Here is a 16588-nt window from a genome sequence, read left to right as displayed (position 1 = left end):
GGGGAGTGGGGCGGAGAGCGGGGTGGAATGGAGGGGAGATCTCTCTCTGACTCTCTCCTCCCCGCTCCTCCCTGATCACTTCCACAACTCGCCGCTCACCAGCGCTGGCAGCCGAATCTTTAGAGATGAGTGTGCAGGTACTTGAATAAGGCACTACTCGCTCAAGTAGTTTGCCTTAGCGAGTATGCTCGCTCATCTCTATTTGGAAGTAGTCTTCTACTTGTCTGAAAATTGTCAGAGACGCTCACAGCCATTGCTCTGAGCATGAAAATATTACCATTTTAATTTAAATGTTCACATTGACCATGCATATTTTTCTCAAAAGTTGAATACTTGCTGCACATGGGAAGATTTGTTCTACTGTGTAAGGCAATCACTAAAAATATATTCGATTTCTACATGACCCACATCTAAAAAAAACTTTAAAAAGACAACCAAGTTTTTAAACTGATTTTGACTCCATTTCTTTTAACAGCAGACACTTTTCTAAAAAAAAAAAACTAAATTTGGAGCTTTCGTTAAAATGTTTGTGCCATAATGGGGTAATAAAGGACTCCAAATGTTTTATCCTCGCACACTAAATGCCAATATCTAACTGCAATCCGCCTAATCTGTGTATGTTTCACACTATAATGTAAAACCAACTTGGCTACCTCCCCATTATTACTATTACCACCTCTTACTCTATCATATCTAAGAAATTTGGCTTTATCTAATATTTAATCTTTAGCAAAGGACAGGCTCAAAACATCCTCCAGGTATTCCTTTCCAAAAATTCCTTGTTAAATCCACAACTTTGGCTTCAAGTGTCTCGTTCTTAGTTTAAGCATTTTTTCAAATTTGTACATAGTCTAAGTGTCAGGTTTAAGAACAAACTCAGCAGGTGGTAGGTATGGAACAATATATATCCCTGTCTAGTTATTGGATTCAAAATCTGTTAAACTCCAATCCAGAGCCGATTTCTTTGATCTCTATATTTAAATATTCAACCCTATCTTAACTGATATGGGCAACAAATCTTTAATTATGATTACTAAAACTTAAAGGGGTTGTCCCGCGAAAGCAAGTGGGGGTATACACTTCTGTATGGCCATATTAATGCACTTTGTAATATACATCGTGCATTAAATATGAGCCAAACAGAAGTTATTCACTTACCTGCTCCGTTGCTAGCGTCCTCGTCTCCATGGTGCCGTCTAATTTCAGCGTCTAATCTCCCGATTAGACGCGCTTGCGCAGTCCAGTCTTCTCCCTTCTGAATGGGGCCGCTCGTGCCGGAGAGCTGCTCCTCGTACTCTGCCCCGTCATGTGTGCCGATTCCAGCCAATCAGGAGGCTAGAATCGGCAATGGAACGCACAGAGCCCACGGTGCACCATGGAAGAAGACCTGCGGTCCACCGTGGGTGAAGATCCCGGCGGCCATCTTCGCAAGGTAAGTAAGAAGTCACCGGAGCGCGGGGATTCGGGTGAGTACTATCCGTTTTTTTTTTTAAACCCCTGCATCGGGTTTGTCTCGCGCCGAACGGGGGGGCTATTGAAAATTAAAAAAAACGTTTCGGCGCGGGACAACCCCTTTAATTCTTCCAAAAAAAATCCATTTGATCTTTAGCTCCACCCCATAAAATAAATGCATCATGAATATATTAATGCCAGAGTACCAAGTCTACCTATAGCTTTCGAAGATTAAAAACACTCTCCCAATTTGTAAAAAAAAATTGACATAGCTGGCCACAGACATGGGAGCCCATGGCAGTACCAGATCTATGACAAAAAAAAAATCACACTCAAGACAAAAATAATTATGGGTCAATCAAAAAAGGAATCAATAAGTAATCTTAACTCTTTTTGCTTCTGTGCCATATCTTTATTAAACTCCAAATTTATAGCATACTCACTAATTCCTGGGGAAATTATGCCGCCAGTTCCTGGTGTTCCTGGTATTCCAGGTATTTCACCTGTATCAATTAAAAAGGGAATATTGAAAGAGGTTGCATTGTTTAGTATGTTTTCAATGAAGTGCTGCTTTAAAAAGGATTGAAAATTGATTATACATACTGATTAGAGATGAGCGAGCACCAAAATGCTCGGATGCTCGTTACTCGGGACGAACTTTTCGCGATGCTCGAGGGTTCGTTTCGAGTAACGAACCCCATTGAAGTCAATGGGCGACCCGAGCATTTTTGTATTTCGCCGATGCTCGCTAAGGTTTCCTTGTGTGAAAATCTGGGCAATTCAAGAAAGTGATGGGAACGACACAGCAACGGATAGGGCAGGCGAGGGGCTACATGTTGGGCTGCATCTCAAGTTCACAGGTCCCACTATTAAGCCACAATAGCGGCAAGAGTGGGCCCCCCCTCCCAAAAACTTTTACTTCTGAAAAGCCCTCATTAGCATGGCATACCTTTGCTAAGCACCACACTACCTCCAACAAAGCACAATCACTGCCTGCATGACACTCCGCTGCCACTTCTCCTGGGTTACATGCTGCCCAACCCCCCCCCCCCCCCACAGCGCACACCAAAGTGTCCCTGCGCAGCCTTCAGCTGCCCTCATGCCACACCACCCTCATGTCTATTTAGAAGTGTGTCTGCCATGACGAGGAACCGCAGGCACACACTGCAGAGGGTTGGCACGGCTAGGCAGCGACCCTCTTTAAAAGGGGCGGGGCGATAGCCCACAATGCTGTACAGAAGCAATGAGAAATAGAATCCTGTGCCACCGCCATCAGGAGCTGCACATGTGGGCATAGCAATGGGGAACCTATGTGCCACACACTATTCATTCTGTCAAGGTGTCTCTGCATGCCCCAGTCAGACCGGGCTTTTTAATTCATAGACACAGGCAGGTACAACTCCCTATTGTGAAGTCCCTGTCGACCGACAGCATGGGTGGCTCCCTGGAACCCACCGGCGATACACAAAAATATCCCATTCCATTGCCCAACACAGCTGAGGTAGTAATGTCGTGCTTAATGCAGGTGGGCTTCGGCCCACACTGCATGCCCCAGTCTGACTGGGGTTCTTTACAAGTGGACACATGTAGGTTAAACTCCGTGTGCACCTACAGCATGGGTGGCTCCCTGGAACCCACCGGCGGTACACAAAAATATCCCATTGCATTGCCCAACACAGCTGAGGTAGTAATGTCGTGCTTAATGCAGGTGGGCTTCGGCCCACACTGCATGCCCCAGTCTGACTGGGGTTCTTTACAAGTGGAATCAGATGCATTTATAATTCCCTGTGGACCCACAGCATGGGTGGGTGCCAGGAAGCCACCGGCGGTACACAGAAATATCACATTGCATTGCCCAACACAGCGGATGTAACGTCAGCTGTAATGCAGGTGGGCTAAAAATTCATTTGATTACACTGTAGGCGAGGGCCCACAAAAATTGCCGAATCAACAGTACTAATGTACATCAAAAAAATTGGCCATGGCCAACCAAGAGGGCAGGTGAAACCCATTAATCGCTTTGGTTAATGTGGCTTAAGTGGTAACTAGGCCTGGAGGCAGCCCAGTTTAACGAAAAATTGGTTCAAGTTAAAGTTTCAACGCTTTTAAGAGCATTGAAACATATAAAAATTGTTTAGAAAAATTATGAGTGAGCCTTGTGGCCCTAAGAAAAATTGCCCGTTCAGCGTGATTACGTGAGGTTTCAGGAGGAGGAGCAGGAGGAGGAGGAGGAATATTAGACACAGATTGATGAAGCAGAAATGTCCCCGTTTTGGATGGTGAGAGAGAACGTAGCTTCCATCCGCGGGTGCAGCCTACGTATTGCTTACGTATCGCTGCTGTCCGCTGGTGGAGAAGAGAAGTCTGGGGAAATCCAGGCTTTGTTCATCTTGATGAGTGTTAGCCTGTCGGCACTGTCGGTTGACAGGCGGGTACGCTTATCTGTGATGATTCCCCCAGCCGCACTAAACACCCTCTCCGACAAGACGCTAGCCGCAGGACAAGCAAGCACCTCCAGGGCATACAGCGCTAGTTCAGGCCAGGGTGTCCAGCTTCGACACCCAGTAGTTGTAGGGGGCAGAGGCGTCACCGAGGATGGTCGTGCGATCGGCTACGTACTCCCTCACCATCCTTTTACAGTGCTCCCGCCGACTCAGCCTTGACTGGGGAGCGGTGACACAGTCTTGCTGGGGAGCCATAAAGCTGGCCAGGCCCTTAAAGACTGTTGCACTGCCTGGGCTGTACATGCTGCTCGATCTACGCACCTCCCCTGCTACCTGGCCCTCGGAACTGCGCCTTCTGCCACTACCGCTGTCGGATGGGGATTTTACCATCAGCTTGTCCGCCAGGGTCCTGTGGTATAGCAACACTCTCGAACCCCTTTCCTCTTCGGGAATGAGAGTGGGAAGGTTCTCCTTATAGCGTGGGTCGAGCAGTGTGTACACCCAGTAATCCGTAGTGGCCAGAATGCGTTGAATGCGAGGGTCACGAGAAAGGCATCCTAACATGAAGTCAGCCATGTGTGCCAGGGTACCTGTACGCAACACATGGCTGTCCGCACTAGGAAGATCACTTTCAGGATCCTCCTCCTCCTCCTCAGGCCATACACGCTGAAATGATGACAGGCAAGCAGCATGGGTACCGTCAGCAGTGGGCCAAGCTGTCTCTTCCCCCTCCTCCTCATTCTCCTCATGCTCCTCCTCCTCCTCCTGAACGCGCTGAGATATAGACAGGAGGGTGCTCTGACTATCCAGCGACATACTGTCTTCCCCCGGCTCTGCTTCCGAGCACAAAGCGGCTGCCTTTATGGTTTGCAGGGAAGTTCTCAAGATGCATAGCAGAGGAATGGTGACGCTAATGATTGCAGCATCGCCGCTCACCACCTGGATAGACTGCTCAAAGTTTCGAAGGACCTGGCAGATGTCTGCCAACCAGGCCCACTCTTCTGAAAAGAATTGAGGAGGCTGACTCCCACTGCGCCGCCCATGTTGGAGTTGGTATTCCACTATAGCTCTACGCTGCTCATAGAGCCTAGCCAACATGTGGAGCGTAGAGTTCCACCGTGTGGGCACGTCGCACAGCAGTCGGTGCACTGGCAGATTAAACCGATGTTGCAGGGTGCGCAGGGTGGCAGCGTCCGTGTGGGACTTGCGGAAATGTGCGCAGAGGCGGCGCACCTTTACGAGCAGGTCTGACAAGCGTGGGTAGCTTTTCAGAAAGCGCTGAACCACCAAATTAAAGACGTGGGCCAGGCATGGCACGTGCGTGAGGCTGCCGAGCTGCAGAGCCGCCACCAGGTTACGGCCGTTGTCACACACGACCATGCCCGGTTGGAGGCTCAGCGGCGCAAACCAACGGTCGGTCTGCTCTGTCAGACCCTGCAGCAGTTCGTGGGCCGTGTGCCTCCTATCTCCTAAGCTGAGTAGTTTCAGCACGGCCTGCTGACGCTTGCCCACCGCTGTGCTGCCACGCCGCGCGACACCGACTGCTGGCGACGTGCTGCTGCTGCTGACACATCTAGATTGCAAGACAGAGGTTGAGGAGGAGGAGGAGGGTGCTTTAGTGGAAGAAGCATACACCGCCGAACATACCACCACCGAGCTGGGGCCCGCAATTCTGGGGGTGGGTAGGACGTGAGCGGTCCCAGGCTCTGACTCTGTCCCAGCCTCCACTAAATTCACCCAATGTGCCGTCAGGGAGATGTAGTGGCCCTGCCCGCCTGTGCTTGTCCACGTGTCCGTAGTTAAGTGGACCTTGCCACTAACCGCATTGGTGAGGGCGCGTACAATGTTGCGGGAGACGTGGTCGTGCAGGGCTGGGACGGCACATCGGGAAAAGTAGTGGCGACTGGGAACTGAGTAGCGCGGGGCCGCCGCCGCCATCATAGCTTTGAAGGACTCCGTTTCCACAACCCTATATGGCAGCATCTCAAGGCTGATAAATTTGGCTATGTGGACGGTTAACGATTGAGCGTGCGGGTGCGTGGCGGCGTACTTGCGTTTGCGCTCCAACAGTTGCGCTAGCGACGGCTGGACTGTGCGGTGCGAGACATTGCTGGATGGGGCCGAGGACAGCGGAGGTGAGGGTGTGGGTGCAGGCCATGAGACGGTCGTGCCTGTGTCCTGAGAGGGGGGTTGGATCTCAGTGGCAGGTTGGGGCACAGGGGGAGAGGCAGCGGTGCAAACCGGAGGCGGTGAACGGCCTTCGTCCCACTTTGTGGGGTGCTTGGCCATCATATGTCTGCGCATGCTGGTGGTGGTCAGGCTGTTGGTGGTGGCTCCCCGGCTGATCTTGGCGCGACAAAGGTTGCACACCACTGTTCGTCGGTCGTCAGGCGTCTCGGTGAAAAACTGCCAGACCTTAGAGCACCTCGGCCTCTGCAGGGTGGCATGGCGCGAGGGGGCGCTTTGGGAAACACTTGGTGGATTATTCGGTCTGGCCCTGCCTCTATCCCTGGCCACCGCACTGCCTCTTGCAACCTGCCCTGCTGCTGCCCGTGCCTCCCCCTCTGAAGACCTGTCCTGTGTAGGCGTTGCACACCAGGTGGGGTCAGTCACCTCATCGTCCTGCTGCTCTTCCTCCGAATCCTCTGTGCGCTGCTCCCTCGGACTTACTGCCCTTACTACTACCTCACTGCAAGACAACTGTGTCTCATCGTCATCGTCCTCCTCACCCACTGAAAGGTCTTGAGACAGTTGCCGTAAGTCCCCAGCCTCATCCCCTGGACCGCGGGAACTTTCCAATGGTTGGGCATCAGTGACGATAAACTCCTCTGGTGGTAGAGGAACCACTGCTGCCCAATCTGAGCAGGGGCCCGAGAAAAGTTCCTGGGAGTGTTCCCGCTCCTGAGCATGTGTCATTGTAGTGGAGTGAGGAGGCTGGGAGGAAGGAGGAGCAGCAGACAGAGGATTCGGATTTGCAGCAGTGGACGACGCAGAACTGTGGCTGGACGATAGGTTGCTCGAAGCACTTTCTGCCATCCAGGACAGGACCTGCTCACACTGCTCATTTTCTAATAAAGGTCTCCCGCGTGGACCCATTAATTGGGCGATGAATGTGGGGACGCCAGAAACGTGCCTCTCTCCTAATCGCGCAGCAGTCGGCTGCGACACACCTGGATCAGGAGCTCGGCCTGTGCCCACACCCTCACTTGGCCCTCCGCGTCCTCGGCCGCGTCCACGTCCTCTAGGCCTACCCCTACCCCTCAGCATGCTGTATTACCAGTGATTTGATTTCCCAGGCAGGAAATAAATTGGCGCAAGCCTGCAGGCCAAATATAATTTTTTCGCTTTTTTGCAAAGGGAAGGCCCCACTGCGTATATTCAATGAACAATACGTTTAATAACTGTGGTGTGGCCCTGAAAAAGTGTCACACAACTTTAGTGTAGCAGAGTTATTAACTCTGGCAGAGCAGGTATTTGCCAGTCAGGAAAGACAATGGCGCAAGCCTGCAGTAAACCGTAGCTGGTTGCGTCTGATTTTTGTACGTTCTCCACGCAGCACACACGTACACGGAGACCTTAGGACTGACACAGGCAGGCCAAATATAATTTTTTCGCTTTTTTGCAAAGGGAAGGCCCCACTGCGTATATTCAATGAACAATACGTTTAATAACTGTGGTGTGGCCCTGAAAAAGTGTCACACAACTTTAGTGTAGCAGAGTTATTAACTCTGGCAGAGCAGGTATTTGCCAGTCAGGAAAGACAATGGCGCAAGCCTGCAGTAAACCGTAGCTGGTTGCGTCTGATTTTTGTACGTTCTCCACGCAGCACACACGTACACGGAGACCTTAGGACTGACACAGGCAGGCCAAATATAATTTTTTCGCTTTTTTGCAAAGGGAAGGCCCCACTGCGTATATTCAATGAATAATACGTTTAATAACTGTGGTGTGGCCCTGAAAAAGTGTCACACAACTTTAGTGTAGCAGAGTTATTAACTCTGGCAGAGCAGGTATTTGCCAGTCAGGAAAGACAATGGCGCAAGCCTGCAGTAAACCGTAGCTGGTTGCGTCTGATTTTTGTACGTTCTCCACGCAGCACACACGTACACGGAGACCTTAGGACTGACACAGGCAGGCCAAATATAATTTTTTCGCTTTTTTGCAAAGGGAAGGCCCCACTGCGTATATTCAATGAACAATACGTTTAATAACTGTGGTGTGGCCCTGAAAAAGTGTCACACAACTTTAGTGTAGCAGAGTTATTAACTCTGGGAGAGCAGGTATTTGCCAGTCAGGAAAGACAATGGCGCAAGCCTGCAGTAAACCGTAGCTGGTTGCGTCTGATTTTTGTACATTCTCCACGCAGCACACACGTACACGGAGACCTTAGGACTGACACAGGCAGGCCAAATATAATTTTTTCGCTTTTTTGCAAAGGGAAGGCCCCACTGCGTATATTCAATGAACAATACGTTTAATAACTGTGGTGTGGCCCTGAAAAAGTGTCACACAACTTTAGTGTAGCAGAGTTATTAACTCTGGCAGAGCAGGTATTTGCCAGTCAGGAAAGACAATGGCGCAAGCCTGCAGTAAACCGTAGCTGGTTGCGTCTGATTTTTGTACGTTCTCCACGCAGCACACACGTACACGGAGACCTTAGGACTGACACAGGCAGGCCAAATATAATTTTTTCGCTTTTTTGCAAAGGGAAGGCCCCACTGCGTATATTCAATGAACAATAACTGTGTTGTGGCCCTGCCTACACAATTCTGTCCCTGTAGTATCAATGGAGGGTGCAATGCTCTGCACAGACGATTTTTAGAAAGAAAAAAAATGCAACACTGCTAACAGCAGCCAGCACAGTACTGCACACGGTTAAATTTGGCCCTAGAAAGGACCGTTGAGGTTCTTGAAGGCTACACTCACTCCTAACACTCTCCCTGCCTAAGCACCACTTCTGTCCCTAATACCGGGTGCAATGCTCAGCAGCCTGCACACACGTAGATGTGGCCCTAAGAAGGACAGTTGGGGTTCTTGAAGCCTACACTCACTACAAACACTCTCCCTACAGCAACTCCAATAGAACAGCACTTTCCCTCACTAACTCACACGGCATCTGAGCCGAGCCGCGGGAGGGGCCGACTTTTATACTCGGGTGACATCTGATCACCCCAGCCACTCACAGCAGGGGGGGTGGTATAGGGCTTGAACGTCACAGGGGGAAGTTGTAATGCCTTCCCTGTCTTTCAATTGGCCAGAAAAGCGTGCTAACGTCTCAGAGAGGAAACTGAAAGTAACCGGAACACCGCGTGGTACTCGTTACGAGTAACGAGCATCCCGAACACCGTAATATTCGCACGAATATCAAGCTCGGACGAGTACGTTCGCTCATCTCTAATACTGATTCCTCCTTGAATTGCTCCATTTATTCCAGGTATTCCACCTGCAATTAACATTTAAAAAAATGTTAGAATAGCATTTATTTTTAATTCAAAAGAATCCATTTTTTTACATTTAGGAGTAGAGATGAGCGAGTATACTCGCTAAGGCAAACTACTTGAGCGAGTAGTGCCTTATTCGAGTTCCTGCCTGCTTGTCTCTAAAGATTCGGCTGCCGGCAGGGGGGCGGGGAGTGGGGCGGAGAGTGGGGTGGAATGGAGGGGAGATCTCTCTCTGACTCTCTCCTCCCCGCTCCTCCCTGATCACTTCCACAACTCACCGCTCACCAGCGCTGGCAGCCGAATCTTTAGAGATGAGTGTGCAGGTACTTGAATAAGGCACTACTCGCTCAAGTAGTTTGCCTTAGCGAGTATGCTCGCTCATCTCTATTTGGAAGTAGTCTTCTACTTGTCTGAAAATTGTCAGAGACGCTCACAGCCATTGCTCTGAGCATGAAAATATTACCATTTTAATTTAAATGTTCACATTGACCATGCATATTTTTCTCAAAAGTTGAATACTTGCTGCACATGGGAAGATTTGTTCTACTGTGTAAGGCAATCACTAAAAATATATTCGATTTCTACATGACCCACATCTAAAAAAAACTTTAAAAAGACAACCAAGTTTTAAAACTGATTTTGACTCCATTTATTTTAACAGCAGACACTTTTCTAAAAAAAAAACCTAAATTTGGAGCTTTCGTTAAAATGTTTGTGCCATAATGGGGTAATAAAGGACTCCAAATGTTTTATCCTCGCACACTAAATGCCAATATCTAACTGCAATCCGCCTAATCTGCGTATGTTTCACACTATAATGTAAAACCAACTTGGCTGCCTCCCCATTATTACTATTACCACCTCTTACTCTATCCTATCTAAGAAATTTGGCTTTATCTAATATTTAATCTTTAGCAAAGGACAGGTTCAAAACATCCTCCAGGTACTACTTTTCAAAAAATTCCTTGTTAAATCCACAACTTTGGCTTCAAGTGTCTCGTTCTTAGTTTAAGCATTTTTCAAATTTTTACATAGTCTAAGTGTCAGGTTTAAGAACAAACTCAGCAGGTGGTAGGTATGGAACAATATATATCCCTGTCTAGTTATTGGATTCAAAATCTGTTAAACTCCAATCCAGAGCCGATTTCTTTGATCTCTATATTTAAATATTCAACCCTATCTTAACTGATATGGGCAACAAATCTTTAATTATGATTACTAAAACTTAAAGGGGTTGTCCCGCGAAAGCAAGTGGGGGTATACACTTCTGTATGGCCATATTAATGAACTTTGTAATATACATCGTGCATTAAATATGAGCCAAACAGAAGTTATTCACTTACCTGCTCCGTTGCTAGCGTCCTCGTCTCCATGGTGCCGTCTAATTTCAGCGTCTAATCTCCCGATTAGACGCGCTTGCGCAGTCCGGTCTTCTCCCTTCTGAATGGGGCCGCTCATGCCGGAGAGCTGCTCCTCGTACTCCGCCCCGTCATGTGTGCCGATTCCAGCCAATCAGGAGGCTGGAATCGGCAATGGAACGCACAGAGCCCACGGTGCACCATGGGAAAAGACCTGCGGTCCACCGTGGGTGAAGATCCCGGCGGCCATCTTCGCAAGGTAAGTAAGAAGTCACCGGAGCGCGGGGATTCGGGTAAGTACTATCCGTTTTTTTTTTTAAACCCCTGCATCGGGTTTGTCTCGCGCCGAACGGGGGGGCTATTGAAAATTAAAAAAAACGTTTCGGCGCGGGACAATCCCTTTAATTCTTCCAAAAAAAATCCATTTGATCTTTAGCTCCACCCCATAAAATAAATGCATCATCAATATATTAATGCCAGAGTACCAAGTCTACCTATAGCTTTCGAAGATTAAAAACACTCTCCCAATTTGTAAAAAAAAATTGACATAGCTGGCCACAGACATGGGAGCCCATGGCAGTACCAGATCTATGACAAAAAAAATACACACTCAAGACAAAAATAATTATGGGTCAGTCAAAAAAGGAATCAATAAGTAATCTAAACTCTTTTAGCTTCTGTGCCATATCTTTATTAAACTCCAAATTTATAGCATACTCACTAATTCCTGGGTAAATTATGCCGCCAGTTCCTGGTGTTCCTGGTATTCCAGGTATTTCACCTGTATCAATTAAAAAGGGAATATTGAAAAAGGTTGCATTGTTTAGTATGTTTTCAATGAAGTGCTGCTTTAAAAAGGATTGAAAATTGATTATACATACTGATTCCTCCTTGAATTGCTCCATTTATTCCAGGTATTCCACCTGCAATTAACATTTAAAAAAATGTTAGAATAGCAATTATTTTTAATTCAAAAGAATCCATTTTTTTACATTTAGGAGTAGAGATGAGTGAGTATACTCGCTAAGGCAAACTACTCGAGCGAGTAGTGCCTTATTCGAGTTCCTGCCCGCTTGTCTCTAAAGATTCGGCTGCCGGCAGGGGGGCGGAGAGCGGGGTGGAATGGAGGGGAGATCTCTCTCTGACTCTCTCCTCCCCGCTCCTCCCTGATCACTTCCACAACTCACCGCTCACCAGCGCTGGCAGCCGAATCTTTAGAGATGAGTGTGCAGGTACTTGAATAAGGCACTACTCGCTCAAGTAGTTTGCCTTAGCGAGTATGCTCGCTCATCTCTATTTGGAAGTAGTCTTCAACTTGTCTGAAAATTGTCAGAGACGCTCATAGCCATTGCTCTGAGCATGAAAATATTACCATTTTAATTTAAATGTTCACATTGACCATGCATATTTTTCTCAAAAGTTGAATACTTGCTGCACATGGGAAGATTTGTTCTACTGTGTAAGGCAATCACTAAAAATATATTCGATTTCTACATGACCCACATCTAAAAAAAACTTTAAAAAGACAACCAAGTTTTAAAACTGATTTTGACTCCATTTCTTTTAACAGCAGACACTTTTCTAAAAAAAAAACTAAATTTGGAGCTTTCGTTAAAATGTTTGTGCCATAATGGGGTATTAAAGGACTCCAAATGTTTTATCCTCGCACACTAAATGCCAATATCTATCGGCAATCCGTTTAATCTGTGTATGTTTCACACTATAATGTAAAACCAACTTGGCTACCTCCCCATTATTACTATTACCACCTCTTACTCTATCCTATCTAAGAAATTTGGCTTTATCTAATATTTAATCTTTAGCAAAGGACAGGTTCAAAACATCCTCCAGGTACTACTTTTCAAAAAAATTCCTTGTTAAATCCACAACTTTGGTTTCAAGTGTCTCGTTCTTAGTTTAAGCATTTTTCAAATTTTTACATAGTCTAAGTGTCAGGTTTAAGAACAAACTCAGCAGGTGGTAGGTATGGAACAATATATATCCCTGTCTAGTTATTGGATTCAAAATCTGTTAAACTCCAATCCAGAGCCGATTTCTTTGATCTCTATATTTAAATATTCAACCCTATCTTAACTGATATGGGACACAAATCTTTAATTATGATTACTAAAACTTAATTCTTCCAAAAAAAATCCATTTAATCTTTAGCTCCACCCCATAAAATAAATGCATCATCAATATATTAATGCCAGAGTACCAAGTCTACCTATAGCTTTCGAAGATTAAAAACACTCTCCCAATTTGTAAAAAAAAATTGACATAGTTGGCCACAGACATGGGAGCCCATGGCAGTACCAGATCTTTGACAAACAAAATTCACACTCAAGACAAAAATAATTATGGGTCAATCAAAAAAGGAATCAATAAGTAATCTAAACTCTTTTGGCTTCTGTGCCATATCTTTATTAAACTCCAAATTTATAGCATACTCACTAATTCCTGGGTAAATTATGCCGCCAGTTCCTGGTGTTCCTGGTATTCCAGGTATTTCACCTGTATCAATTAAAAAGGGAATATTGAAAAAGGTTGCATTGTTTAGTATGTTTTCAATGAAGTGCTGCTTTAAAAAGGATTGAAAATCGATTATACATACTGATTCCTCCTTGAATTGCTCCATTTATTCCAGGTATTCCACCTGCAATTAACATTTTAAAAAATGTTAGAATAGCATTTATTTTTAATTCAAAAGAATCCATTTTTTACATTTAGGAGTAGAGATGAGCGAGTATACTCGCTAAGGCAAACTACTCGAGCGAGTAGTGCCTTATTCGAGTTCCTGCCTGCTTGTCTCTAAAGATTCGACTGCCGGCAGGGGGGCGGGGAGTGGGGCGGAGAGCGGGGTGGAATGGAGGGGAGATCTCTCTCTGACTCTCTCCTCCCCGCTCCTCCCTGATCACTTCCACAACTCACCGCTCACCAGCGCTGGCAGCCGAATCTTTAGAGATGAGTGTGCAGGTACTTGAATAAGGCACTACTCGCTCAAGTAGTTTGCCTTAGCGAGTATGCTCGCTCATCTCTATTTGGAAGTAGTCTTCAACTTGTCTGAAAATTGTCAGAGACGCTCACAGCCATTACTCTGAGCATGAAAGTATTACCATTTTAATTTAAATGTTCACATTGACCATGCATATTTTTCTCAAAAGTTGAATACTTGCTGCACATGGCAAGATTTGTTCTACTGTGTAAGGCAATCACTAAAAATATATTCGATTTCTACATGACCCACATCTAAAAAAAACTTTAAAAAGACAACCAAGTTTTAAAACTGATTTTGACTCCATTTATTTTAACAGCAGACACTTTTCTAAAAAAAAAACCTAAATTTGGAGCTTTCGTTAAAATGTTTGTGCCATAATGGGGTAATAAAGGACTCCAAATGTTTTATCCTCGCACACTAAATGCCAATATCTAACTGCAATCCGCCTAATCTGCGTATGTTTCACACTATAATGTAAAACCAACTTGGCTGCCTCCCCATTATTACTATTACCACCTCTTACTCTATCCTATCTAAGAAATTTGGCTTTATCTAATATTTAATCTTTAGCAAAGGACAGGTTCAAAACATCCTCCAGGTACTACTTTTCAAAAAATTCCTTGTTAAATCCACAACTTTGGCTTCAAGTGTCTCGTTCTTAGTTTAAGCATTTTTCAAATTTTTACATAGTCTAAGTGTCAGGTTTAAGAACAAACTCAGCAGGTGGTAGGTATGGAACAATATATATCCCTGTCTAGTTATTGGATTCAAAATCTGTTAAACTCCAATCCAGAGCCGATTTCTTTGATCTCTATATTTAAATATTCAACCCTATCTTAACTGATATGGGCAACAAATCTTTAATTATGATTACTAAAACTTAAAGGGGTTGTCCCGCGAAAGCAAGTGGGGGTATACACTTCTGTATGGCCATATTAATGAACTTTGTAATATACATCGTGCATTAAATATGAGCCAAACAGAAGTTATTCACTTACCTGCTCCGTTGCTAGCGTCCTCGTCTCCATGGTGCCGTCTAATTTCAGCGTCTAATCTCCCGATTAGACGCGCTTGCGCAGTCCGGTCTTCTCCCTTCTGAATGGGGCCGCTCATGCCGGAGAGCTGCTCCTCGTACTCCGCCCCGTCATGTGTGCCGATTCCAGCCAATCAGGAGGCTGGAATCGGCAATGGAACGCACAGAGCCCACGGTGCACCATGGGAAAAGACCTGCGGTCCACCGTGGGTGAAGATCCCGGCGGCCATCTTCGCAAGGTAAGTAAGAAGTCACCGGAGCGCGGGGATTCGGGTAAGTACTATCCGTTTTTTTTTTTAAACCCCTGCATCGGGTTTGTCTCGCGCCGAACGGGGGGGCTATTGAAAATTAAAAAAAACGTTTCGGCGCGGGACAATCCCTTTAATTCTTCCAAAAAAAATCCATTTGATCTTTAGCTCCACCCCATAAAATAAATGCATCATCAATATATTAATGCCAGAGTACCAAGTCTACCTATAGCTTTCGAAGATTAAAAACACTCTCCCAATTTGTAAAAAAAAATTGACATAGCTGGCCACAGACATGGGAGCCCATGGCAGTACCAGATCTATGACAAAAAAAATACACACTCAAGACAAAAATAATTATGGGTCAGTCAAAAAAGGAATCAATAAGTAATCTAAACTCTTTTAGCTTCTGTGCCATATCTTTATTAAACTCCAAATTTATAGCATACTCACTAATTCCTGGGTAAATTATGCCGCCAGTTCCTGGTGTTCCTGGTATTCCAGGTATTTCACCTGTATCAATTAAAAAGGGAATATTGAAAAAGGTTGCATTGTTTAGTATGTTTTCAATGAAGTGCTGCTTTAAAAAGGATTGAAAATTGATTATACATACTGATTCCTCCTTGAATTGCTCCATTTATTCCAGGTATTCCACCTGCAATTAACATTTAAAAAAATGTTAGAATAGCAATTATTTTTAATTCAAAAGAATCCATTTTTTTACATTTAGGAGTAGAGATGAGTGAGTATACTCGCTAAGGCAAACTACTCGAGCGAGTAGTGCCTTATTCGAGTTCCTGCCCGCTTGTCTCTAAAGATTCGGCTGCGGCAGGGGGGCGGAGAGCGGGGTGGTATGGAGGGGAGATCTCTCTCTGACTCTCTCCTCCCCGCTCCTCCCTGATCACTTCCACAACTCACCGCTCACCAGCGCTGGCAGCCGAATCTTTAGAGATGAGTGTGCAGGTACTTGAATAAGGCACTACTCGCTCAAGTAGTTTGCCTTAGCGAGTATGCTCGCTCATCTCTATTTGGAAGTAGTCTTCAACTTGTCTGAAAATTGTCAGAGACGCTCATAGCCATTGCTCTGAGCATGAAAATATTACCATTTTAATTTAAATGTTCACATTGACCATGCATATTTTTCTCAAAAGTTGAATACTTGCTGCACATGGGAAGATTTGTTCTACTGTGTAAGGCAATCACTAAAAATATATTCGATTTCTACATGACCCACATCTAAAAAAAACTTTAAAAAGACAACCAAGTTTTAAAACTGATTTTGACTCCATTTCTTTTAACAGCAGACACTTTTCTAAAAAAAAAACTAAATTTGGAGCTTTCGTTAAAATGTTTGTGCCATAATGGGGTATTAAAGGACTCCAAATGTTTTATCCTCGCACACTAAATGCCAATATCTATCGGCAATCCGTTTAATCTGTGTATGTTTCACACTATAATGTAAAACCAACTTGGCTACCTCCCCATTATTACTATTACCACCTCTTACTCTATCCTATCTAAGAAATTTGGCTTTATCTAATATTTAATCTTTAGCAAAGGACAGGTTCAAAACATCCTCCAGGTACTACTTTTCAAAAAAATTCCTTGTTAAAT

At 45.4% G+C, this 16588-nt stretch overlaps 1 protein-coding gene across 1 annotated transcript in view; it reads right to left on the bottom strand.

Annotated features, from left to right (window-relative positions):
• Positions 1-16588, bottom strand: part of LOC136633501 (collagen alpha-5(IV) chain-like) — a 191095-nt gene that overhangs the window by 90890 nt on the left and 83617 nt on the right. The window contains exons 18-23 of the mRNA XM_066609262.1: positions 15588-15629; positions 15428-15487; positions 13310-13351; positions 13150-13209; positions 11577-11618; positions 11417-11476 (exon numbers count right to left, since the gene is read on the bottom strand). Coding sequence (XP_066465359.1) covers positions 11417-11476; positions 11577-11618; positions 13150-13209; positions 13310-13351; positions 15428-15487; positions 15588-15629 — 306 coding nt within the window. The remainder of the gene's footprint in view (positions 1-11416; positions 11477-11576; positions 11619-13149; positions 13210-13309; positions 13352-15427; positions 15488-15587; positions 15630-16588) is intronic.

Source organism: Eleutherodactylus coqui, chromosome 6 (genome assembly GCF_035609145.1).
Source record: "Eleutherodactylus coqui strain aEleCoq1 chromosome 6, aEleCoq1.hap1, whole genome shotgun sequence".
Classification (NCBI taxonomy): domain Eukaryota; kingdom Metazoa; phylum Chordata; class Amphibia; order Anura; family Eleutherodactylidae; genus Eleutherodactylus; species Eleutherodactylus coqui.
This window is presented reverse-complemented; position numbering and strand designations above follow the sequence as displayed.